This window comes from Typha angustifolia, chromosome 15 (assembly GCF_048772165.1).
Source record: "Typha angustifolia cultivar Huaian chromosome 15, ASM4877216v1, whole genome shotgun sequence".
NCBI lineage: Eukaryota > Viridiplantae > Streptophyta > Magnoliopsida > Poales > Typhaceae > Typha > Typha angustifolia.
The window spans coordinates 15,075,575-15,087,637 of record NC_133253.1 but is presented as its reverse complement, the minus strand read 5'-3'; the positions used below and the strand labels follow the sequence as shown (position 1 = coordinate 15,087,637).

General features: G+C 32.9%; 1 protein-coding gene across 1 annotated transcript; it reads left to right on the top strand.

The window, feature by feature from the left end:
- Positions 1-5,545: 5,545 nt before the first annotated feature.
- LOC140776997 (zinc finger protein GIS3-like) lies at positions 5,546-6,145 on the top strand. Its single transcript, XM_073120897.1, has one exon. It carries the CDS (start codon positions 5,546-5,548, stop codon positions 6,143-6,145), a length of 600 nt encoding a protein of 199 aa, XP_072976998.1.
- Positions 6,146-12,063: the final 5,918 nt, after the last annotated feature.

Sequence of the window (12,063 nt, the reverse complement as noted above, 5' to 3'; positions counted from 1 at the left end):
TCTGTCAATACTTGTAGGCAGTCGTAAACGTCTCAATCGTAGCCCAAAGCTGCATCTTTTCTTGTCTCTTAGGTTATGGTGTTATTTATTTCACATCATGGAATTAATTATGTTTTAGTGAAACTTTAGACATTCTAGTGCCTAAGACTATGGTTTTCTAGGTTTAGTTTCCTTGTCACGGCGCAATAAAATATGCATACAGAATCAATCACTTCACATGACTTTAAGTGAAATCCATCCAATCTCAAGTTAATAATATATGGAGTAGGTAATGCCACTTGGAACACAAGGGCATATATTTTATATTTCCCTGTCACACTGCCTGGATGGATTGTTTGATATGGTTTCAACTTATTCTAAAGAGAGATTATCAACTCAATTATTAAAGCCCACTTTTAATCACTATCTAGGGTCGTCCTTTATGTGGTTGATGCTAAAGAATAATTAAGAGGGAAATGGGTGGAGATCATCTTGATTTAATTATTTCACAAACATCTTATCAGATAAAAAGGAGGAGAGGATTTCTTCTAGCAGAAAATTTTGGTGGGACCTATATGTGATTTGGGTGATCTTCTCTGTTGCCAAACTTGTTTCACTAATTTGACCATGCAATTAAGAGAAAAATGGTACGATGTAATTAATTGAGGTCTATGTATCAAATGGACTTTTAAGGTTGGATAAGATGCATCATCCTTTTGACCCATTGGACATTCAAAATGAGATGCAGACTATTTGTACCATCACAGGGTTTTCATCCAATTGATTGGTCTTACAACTCCTGGTAGTAAAAAGAGAGAAGAAGATAAAACAATTAAGATCATGCTATCATCCCACTGGAATAGTAGCTTTCAACGGCTCCATCTCGACCCTTTGGATTTGACATAATATGTTTACTATTAAAATTTTGATATTGTTTCGAGTTGCAGAGCTCGTTTAAATTATTTCTCTATATTTTTTTATATATGAGACTTACAGGAAGTAATTAGCTAATTGTAATCTTCTGATTTGAAATAAATAATTTGTCACCTATGCACCTTCCCAAGAATAAATAAATAAATCTCGGGTCATAAAATGACATCACAAAGAGAGAGGGTTTTTGAAGCAAAGAAAAAGAATGAATTTTCTAAACTTTGATTCCGGTGAAAATTACTGATATGGGTGTCTAAAATACGGCGAGCGATAATAGATGATGATAAACGTAGTCAGATTTAATGGCTATTTAAATTCTTTCATTGAGTGAGACCAACATAAAGAATTAACTAATGATAGAAGAGACACTTCGGGGTCGGTTAAATGTCCGAATCAATTTGAATTGAATTAGGATGAGTTTGAATATATAAACTTATTGATAAATATTGATAGCGATGATTAATTTGTTATCTGGTTGATAAATAAATGACACATAAAGAGTCCATTAAATTAGTTAATCATCCAATCAAAATAATAATGCTCTTGTAGTAGTGTAGTGTTACGAGAACTTATAATACTTGAAAAAAAATTTCTTTTCCTTTTCTCAATTTAAAATAAAATTAACACATTTCGTAAGTACTGAACGACATCTATTGTTATTATTAATAATTTCTTCTGGTTGGAGAAAAAAAATAATTGAATCATTTAGCTTGGTGCTTACATATATATTTATATATATATATATAAGTGAAGAATTTGAATTTGAGTAGCCTCAAGGAGTCCAAAATTTAGGGAGCAGTAGATTAGGAACAAGAATGAGTTTGATGGTCATTTCAAGCTTTTGAGTGTTAGAAGAGTCACAAGCCAACAAACGTCCAAAACTCAAGCAACAGGAACTTCATACATCAGATGAGCCAGAACGGAATCTAAATCACATCATTACTAAGGACAACTAGATGTGACTTGCTATGTTGAAAAATTGGTGCTAGAGAGTACATATATCATGATTGTGAGGTCAATCTTTAAAGTTTATTATAATTCATAACACCTGATGAAAATTTTGTAATGAAAGAATCTAGATTTTATGAATGAGTAAGTATCATTATAAGTGTCGAAGAAAAAAACAAAAGCCTCCGTTCATTTAGGATAAACTTTTTTTTTATTTTTGTATGATAGACTATAAATTTTTATTTTAGAAGAACAACTAAACACCATAACATCTGCAATTTAGGATACAAATATTAATTACATCTTTTATTATACACTAATTTAATAATACGAACTAAATCTAAACTAATCACAACGTAAGAAAATTGTGAAAATTTAGACGGTGGTAGTCTCGTGAGTTAAGGTTCTAATGGCTCTAGTTTCACTTAAATCAGAGGTTGGAATGAAAAGTTAAAAATAAAACAGTGGAGATAGGTCAGAATGGGTCAAAACGGTAAATATCCGACATTGCGATGGTAGTCGGAGGGTGGCAGACGGCCAAGAGTGGTGGTGGACGAACATAAGGTAGGGTGGCTACTGGAGGAAGGTGGTGGCTAGGATTTAGAAACTTTGAAAGTTCTATGAATATAATTTACTCATAGAAAGGTAAAAACAATCTAACCTATAATAAAACAATAAATATGATAATAAAAAAATAACTAAACTCAATTAATTCTCAATGCTTGCATAATTAATAAGAAGTCGAACCCCTTTATATATAAAGGTAGGTTACAACGAGTCCCACTAGAACTAGTCTTAAAAGTTGACACGACTCGAATTAGGATTTGTCTTAAAGGTTTATACAACTTAATTGGACTTGTCTTAAAATACTTATTTGACTTAACTAAACTTGTCTTAAGGGCTATCATGACTTATTTCGACTTGCCGTAAGAGCTGACTTATTTCGATTTGCCTTAATGGCTCACATAACTAAATTAAATTTACCTAAGAGGCTTACATCATGAAATAATTAAAAGATATACTCGATCAATCGAGTCCGACATCCCCATGAATTGATCCAATTAGACCGAGATCACATCACTCAATTACTAATTACTCTTAGATATCTATCCTATAAACCTATTTTATATCAAATCAAAAAGGATTTACAATAATTTTAGAAAAAATAAAACATATTTTCCCGATATGTTCCTTCATTTTATATTACATTAAATATAATTATTAACACTCTTATTTTAGAATACAAATTAATACAAGAATATTATTCATAGAATAAAGACTTTATTTTAGTACTAATAAAGAAGAATACCTATTCTAAAATTAACCTTATCCCTAAAGCAAATGAGATAAAAGTCTTTGTATGGCTGTTCTAACTATTCAAAAGTGGTTAGAATATATTTGACCTAGAATTTTATGACATCCATCCGGTTCGTGATTTTTCAATACTAATCTGCACAGTTTTTCAAAGATGCATTTATGACATTTTTTGTGTATTATCTTTAAATTTTCTTTGGTATTAGTCAAGCTTTTTTACTTTTAATTTTAGGAGCTATTAAGATTAAGGCTAAAAGAAGAGCCCGTGACAAAAAGTGGTGAAATATTTTATTAGATTCAGATCGCTAAGATCACTAAAACAAAGCATCAATCTCGAGGATCACTAAGATTATTAACTATAAGAAGTAAAAACCTAATAAGTTGTACATCACTGCATGTTGCTCCTCAAACTTCTCGTGTTGGTTGATGTAGATATCATTTTTTCGCTTTAGCTCATTTGGTGCTCTTGATGGTCAGCTGTTGAAGACTCAATACACAAACATATAATAGTAGTTCCTCTTAAAATAGATGTAAGAACTTAGAATTTTCTAAGTGTAAACTTCGTCACCCTTGAGTTCTCCTAAGTTTTCTTCTTTCCTCTAATAAGTGAGAAAATCTATAGTTGGAATTAAACAAACTACAAAAGAATATTCTCAATCAGAAACCATTTGTGAACTTTCTATTGTTAGTTCTACGCAATCGAGTTCACACCAAACTTAAAATTCTATAAGAGTGATTTATGCACAATTTATTCTTAGTGTGCACAGTATATAAACTCCAGTGCACACTAAGTTATGCAGTGATGTTGGAATAAGATTGTTTTAACTTAAATTAATTATTTCTTTAATTCTCCTCGCATTTACAATCCTCCATAAGACGTATGCCTTGATCCTATATTGTATATGACTTTTCTAAACATTTTATGTCCATAAATTTGTCACTATATAATTTTGCACTAAAACAACTATAAAACCTCCAAGATTTTCATGCCTTCTACCCTACAAATGAAATTGGTCTTGGACAATAATGATTGCTTCTCTTCTTTCACTATTTTAAGACTTTTAATGTAGAAGAGATTTCAAAGGCACATGAATGAAATAATCTTTGTTCCTGTAGACATATTCATTCTAACTATATTTAATTTTTTAATTAAGTATATAAAATTAAGTGCATATATTTTTCATAGTAGATAATATTGTTTAATAAAAGAGTGCATATAATTTATATATATACAGTATACATAGTCAATTATTACTAATCGAAAAATTAAATATAGTTAAATTGAAAAAAAAACTCTTCCCCTTAAGTCATTCTCAAATCTTTTCAAAATCTACTCCAAAACTTATCAAAATTCATTGGACATTCAAAGCTGGCATTCCACATACTGGCTGCTCTATAGAAAATTCATTTACCATCTCACCTTTTCATACAAAGGCACCATCCAAACGGATTCGTATGAACACGCTTGAACTCTCTTTGAAGTTTGAACATCTCCAACAAAGATATTTGAAATTCTAATATTTTTTCCCAACTTTTATGTAGCTTTCCACCTACTCTTATTATGACATGCTATGTCTCTAGCATTCCTTTATCTAAAATGAGATATATAGAAAGTATGCGTTTAATTTACAAATTGCCAGCTACAAATAATTACGGTAACACAACTATACAAAATTAAAGTGATAGAACTTAAGCTTGTCAATTGCTTCGAATCAAATGGTAATAAACTCACCAGATATTCTTTCCTTCTATTCTGTGGAAAAATGTTGAAGAAGGACATAGTTCGTCAAAGCCTTTTCCTACGTATGTGGTTTAGGTTTACATGGCCACGCCTTAAGTATTTTACGTAAAAGAGACTACCTTAAATTTATAGGTGATGCAAACCCATGCCACCAAACCTAGTCTAACAAATTATCATTCTCCCCAACTACTCTACCAATCCCCTATTGTTTGTTCTATCTCCTCCCTAAGCTATACACAACACACATATGACTCCATCTATTTAAAGTATACTACGTATATATATATATATATCAAAAGCTAAGTACCCATGTAACTTTCCTTTTGATTTTACTTGTACTTTTTCATCATACTGGATCTATAGAAAGTACACCGGTTGCTAATTCTTTTCCACTCGATCATCTCTCTCTCAATCTAAAAATATATCACTGACGTCTATAAGAGTATTATATATATATGTGACTACTGACCAGTCATAAGTTTGCAGCTGCGACTAGCTTTCGTTCCCCCTTATACTGTACTTTCCTTAAATCGTGTGTGTGTAAATTATATATATCTATATATATAACTCACATAGCTGATTGAACTCAAACTATATATATCTCCTCTTCCTCTGTTCGAGATCAAGAGCATGATGAGCAATCATCCGATTAAGCTATTCGGCTTCCACGTGTCCGAGGAGGCCAGGCTGGTTCTGGACACCTCCACCTCCACCGCTGCAGCGGGGGCCGCCGCCTCCGGCGTCGGAGAAGGGAGGAGGTACGAGTGCCAGTACTGCTACCGCGAGTTCGCGAACTCGCAGGCTTTGGGCGGTCACCAGAACGCGCACAAGAAGGAGCGGCAGCAGCTGAAGCGCGCCCAGATGCAGGCCGCTAGCTCCGCTCACCGCTCGATCGGCGGCGCACTCTATTCCCGGCCCAATCCCATCTCCTCCGCCTTCGTGCCGCCGCCACATCTGTTCCACGACGCCGGAGCGGCCACGTGGGTCTACTTCTCGGGCCCCCCCGACACCTCCACGTCGGGGTTCCACGTCTCGCACGGTTGCGCCTTCCCTTCGCGGGACCCGCAGGTGACGGTGGTGCAGGCTCCCGCCGCCGTCTATGGGAAGGAAGAGCGCCACCGAGTCGCGAGGTTACCCTCATCCGTGTCGGGTGCCAACCCGGACGACGCGTTCATGTTGGACCTCCAGCTCAGCCTCGCCCCCGCCGGGTCGCCAGTCGAGCTGACTCGGTGAACGGGAGAAAAAGTTTTTCCGGTTCGACTCGGCTTTTTTACTTCCAGGCCTCTAGCATCCCTAATATTACTTTCTGATGATCCTTGTATATAGTTCGTTCCTATTATTATTTCAATTGTTTTCGAATCGATCCTTCCTATTAAAAAAGAAATCTTATTGCGATATATGAATCAATCAATTACATCCGAGTGAGCCCTTGGCATTCAAAATAATAAGATTAGAGATCGTAGCCGATGAGCTATGTATATATATATATATATATATATATGTGATCGGTACCTTCTTCATAGGATTACTAACAATTAACAAACTTTTCTAACTCCGTTTAATGAGCCAACATGGCAGTATGTTACGGTATTAATCATCCTAGGAATTCGTATCACTTAAACTAATCGCATGTTAGAAGTGCAAAAGTAAAATAAAGAGATATGAAGCCAAACAGCAGGGGCCCATTTGATGTTGGATGTTGAAATGACAAGCTTAATTTCTAAGTGCGAGCAAGACTTTTTTTAATGTAAAACAAGCTTGGGAAGATCTTTTAAACTACTTCCATATCTATTAGACTATGACGCAGGAGCTGAATCAAACCAATTAAAGTGACAAGCCCACCAGACCTAGGATTTAAATTAAAATATCTATGTATATCTGATGAAGTCCAGTTCTACTTAAATATTCATTGTTATATATATCCCAGCCCTTTTTATATTTTATTAACAATCTCCTAATCAACCAGCATATCTATATGGTTTTTAACCATGAATTTGCATGACAAAGTAAATTGATGATCGGGTAAACTCTAATTTAATGCAAAAGTTCATGTCCATAGATTATGATCCAATCTCTTTTATATATACAAGTACCTTTTCTTTTCTCTCTATAGGCGTATTTTTATAATAGAAGTTAATTTTAAGATAAATTATACTTTACCCTTCTTTGATTTTTGCTCGACTACAACTTACCTTCAGGTATTTCATATTTAAATGCTTAAGCCATTTGTTGATCTTTAAATATGACATGAAAAGATTTAATTATACCACAAAGAATATAGTATAATATAAATTTGACAAGATAATTGAGTTATTTAGCAATTTTTTTTTATCGTGAAAAATATTAGCATCTGCACTATTAGTTTTAATTAGATGAAAAATTAACCTGTGTGGATCACAAGAGTGACAAAAATGCTTAAATTCAAAATAAATAGAGTAAGTTATAATCGAGTCAAATCAATTAACGAGGGAGACATGTACTTTGCACTTGGTTTTATTATAGGAATGTATGCATGCACGTATATAATTTTCATAGTACGTACTTCAACGACAACAAGTTAGGAACCTATATTATCCGGCTCTCATCATCTTAAATTAGAAATAGACCCTTCAACCAATAAATCCAGGCTTACATCATATTGGGATTCTTTACAGCCTAAAGTTCTTAGTTTAACAAGACTTGACACAGTGTACATATATAGAGCTATAATTAAGTCATTTAATTAGTATAATTAAACTAGTTTGGTCATGGTAGATGGCTTTCTCGAATGGCGAAAAAGATGCAAGAATTAAAGCAAAAGTCTTCGGAGAAATATTCCGTTCCTGGATTTGGCACCAAGTTCATTTGGCTCAGTTACATCATGAAGCAAAGCGACAACTAGAATAAAGACGAAAATTAAGCTTGTCCTTAGGATAGAAGAAACTGTCAGTTAGTCGATTCTTCAAAGGGATCCCCAAAATATTAATTCAATCTCTTCTAGATTACACAAGCCAATGGTTGGTAGCAAAAACTCTAGGAATTTATATATATATATATATATATATATATATATATATATATATATATTAAAGTCATGAGGTGGTATGACACAATGTAGACGAAAAATATGTAATTCATGAGAATATAGTCATGCAACTTCCATACTCACATTTGACCGATTACTATAGTTTTCTACAAATTTATTAGAGTATTAAGAGTTGAAAGAGAAGCAAATAAACTGCATTAATTACCAAAACAAAGACTCTTCTTTTTCTAGATCCACTTATAGAGAGGTTGCATATCTTCACTACCAACCCTTTGATTTGTTTTCATATATTACTAATTATTTAAGAAGCTATGAGCTTGAGAGTCATATATATATTGATGGTTAAATTTGAATAAATATTTTTTTCCTTCTTTTCGCTAATTAAATGATTCTGATTTTGACTTATAATAATAAAAAAGTAAAAGAATGGTGTAAATGCAGAAAAGAAAAGAAAATTAAGATGAGTTTACATGCAAGAAAAACGTTAAGTTTAATTAATTGAATTCAATCTTTTGTGGGCTGGGTAGTCGAGGTCTAAGCCCATTAATGGTTCCAACAACTCCGATTTAGCACCGGATTAGATCGAACAATCTTGGATCATCGATCACTGCCTCCGTTTCCATAGAGTATTGAGCAGTAATAGTGAATTGGTTTGTCACTTCTTCTTTAGCTAAAGAATTTGACTGCTGATGGCATTCGACGAGGGGTAGCAGGCGGATAATAACCAGTTGATGCTAGTGAGAGAATTAATCGGAGAGCAAAGCTTTGGATGAAGGTTTTCTAGATTCATTTGCAAATTTTCTGGTCTTGGAGATGGTAGTTTTGCACCCGAGGTAGATCCAAGATGTTTCTTTCCTTAAGCATTATATGTCTTGTCCATCAAATAATATCTCTTTAAGTGCATTGCTGCAGCATCTTCCTCATTATGTTGAAAGATGTTTAGACTCCTAATAATACCGATATTTGGCAAAATACCTGAAAGTTTCTATGCAAATTCTGAGGGAAACGTTATTGGTTTTAGTAGGAAGTCTTTGAGCCTTTGATGGTGATGGTGATATCGCAGGTAGTGATTTCTTAAGGGAACTGGTATCCCTTGCAGTTGTCAGGTTTGACTCTTAGCAATATACTTTTTTGATAATTGAGGACATAGATCTTAAGTACTATATTAATTTTCTCTCTCGCTGTGCTTAGTTCTTCGTGGTTTGAGAGTTAGAATCAAGTTGAAAACTTGAAATAAATATATACAAATATATATATTTTTTCTCTTTATCTTGAACTTGTGATTTGTACTGTGTTGAATTCTCATTTCTTTTATGGGTCCTTTGATTGAGTGAAATAAGCCGGTTATTCCTTAATTTCCTTTTTATTCTAAAATTTTTAGTCGAACGTAGAGTAAAGTTCTAACAAATTAAAATAAATAAAAGCCCTTATTCTAGATCTTTATCCAACATTTTAGTTGAGATAAATGTTTTGAAATATCTTACCCAATTACTCTAAAAATATAAATAATCAATTTGCCATCACTTATTTATTCACTATTTATAGTGATATATTGTGGTTTAGATTCAAGTTGAACAATAATGTGACTATAATATAATTGGTAATATAGTAGGATATAAAGAAAATTTTATTTTGCTCCCTCCTTTTTGCCTTATTTTGGTTTCGACCTGTCCTTTTCTACCTGCCTAATTTGATCCCAATTTTTTTCATTGGGTCTCGATAGATCTATCTTTAGGGCAACAAAGAAGATCATCTCTAGGGTAAGAAAGAAGATCATCTCTACGTGAGTCTCTCTCTAGGGTAAGGAAGAAAAAGATCATCTCTACTGTGGGTCTCTCTACTGTGGATTTCTCTCTATGCAAAGGAAGAAGAAGGTTATATCATTTATGGTGTTGTAGGTTGGTAAAAACAAAAAATGTTAACCGTAAACTCAAGTGTAAAGTGCTTTCTCTAGAAACATACTTGAACTCTCTAGAATACATTAATTTTAATTTTATTTTAGTTAAGATGGTGTAATATTTCATTGTTATTTTCTTAAAATATGAGGAATACAATAGACTTAAAAGATTTACCGTAGGATTTTGTTGAGGAGAAGGTCAATTGTCCATATGGCAGAGAGCAATGTAAAATACGAACTTCAAAAATTAAAAAGAATTATAATAAAAGATTCTACTATTGTCTTAGGAGGAAGGTTAGTACAAATTTTCTATTAAGTTTATCTAAATTTTTGTGATAATCTTAATCATAACATAGTTAATTAATACAAGAAGATCATTGTGATATTTTTTGCTTGATGCGATGATATCAACTTCAAATCCATTGACGTCAAGTATCAACTTTGTAGGCTTTAATAAAAAATTATTGGAGAAGAAGATTGGCCAATTAGCTATTTTGTAGACCATTGGAATTATTAGAGTAAATTTGTATCATCACTTTGTATTAGAGTAAGTTTCAGCAATGTTAATGATTGTTTACAGTTATGTTATAATTCCATTCTGATGAGAATGATCAGTTGAATGAGTTGAGAATGATCTTGCAACTTAAATTATGCCCAACCATCAAATTGAACAAATACTAGCTACTAAGTAAGTCAGTGAACTCTAAAGAATATTAAGGGTGAACAAATTCTAAGTGAATATTGACAGGGAACTCAATTCTGAATAGAGTCAACAACCAATAAACTACAGCCGTGATTCTTATTTGAAGCAAGTTAACAACCAACAAGCTAGAAAATCAGCAAATATGAAACTACAGCTAGAATCTATTCTATCTCACAGTGCCAACATTAAAATGGACTAAAACACTAGACTAAAGCTAGAATCTACTTAGTCCATTAGCACTCAAAGCAAATCAATCAATGAAAAGATAGTAAACTCTAGAGAAACACTTCACATCTAGTCACATTTCTATCAAATCAATCAATAAAAAGATAATAAATTCCAGAGAGAAACTTTACATTCAGGCACATTTCTAGCAAATCAATCAAGAAGATAATAAAATAGACAACATTAATATTCAATTCATAAGCAACACTCGGTAAGCTCATTTATAATATAGTTCAACAGCAATTTAACATTCTTATTAAGTCAGAAAAACTATTGCGATCGGAAATTAATACATTCTCTACCTTCAACTAGGAAACATCCTCATGACTCTCAGTTACATATCATATGCTCAAAAAAGAATTAATACATCTTCAAATAAGTTGCTAGTTGCTGCTGTTGCATCTAAGCTGTTATTGCACCTCTATTGCTGCTAAACCCATTACTTTGTTAAAAAAAATTTAAAATGTAAAAATATCTTAACTAATCTAGCAACAAATAGACTAACACAAAATTGATTATTATTATCAAGTTAAATATAACTTAGCTACTGAGTGCTACTTGAAAATGTATGAATTGCTCTACCAAGAACTCTCCTGTGACCCATAGCAGCAACTCTCTCACTTTCTCTTCCATGGCTCCTTTCATTAAAATTACCTTTACCACGATGACTTCTTCCACTAGTTGATCTTCCCTTTGATAAAGTAGCCTGGTAGAAGTTTCTTCAATAGATTCTTGAACATTAATAGGCTTTTTGCAACTTCCAATTATGCTCTCGCCCTCTACATCTCCTGCATGTTTTGAGAGGTCTAAAAAATTTAATCCATAATTCATAAAATAGTGGACCATCATAGCTTCTCTGAATTGGCACATTATCTAATGCTATAATAAAAAACTAATATTGCATTAAGTAGAGCTGTTTATATCAAACCTTTTCACTTCTTGAGTTCTTCTTAGACAATTATTTATCTAATATTGGTATGTTTAGAAATTATTTCTCCACATTATCAAATATTCTTTTTAAAGCAATCTCTCTTCCCCTTCATAATTTATCATAACTCCACATGATATGCATCATTCATTCTTCCTTTTAGCACATTGATTCTTAAACTTGGCTTAAGTCGTATCCAATTAATAATTTTTTCAACTATCCAACTAGCTTTCGCTATCTTGTTACCACGAATATAATTTGCCTCACAGATATGTGCTCCTTTTATTGATTTCACTTGCATTATTATGCCACCTATCATAGTAGAAGCACCACCTTTGCCATGCATATCTAATAGTAACTCTACTAGGCTCAT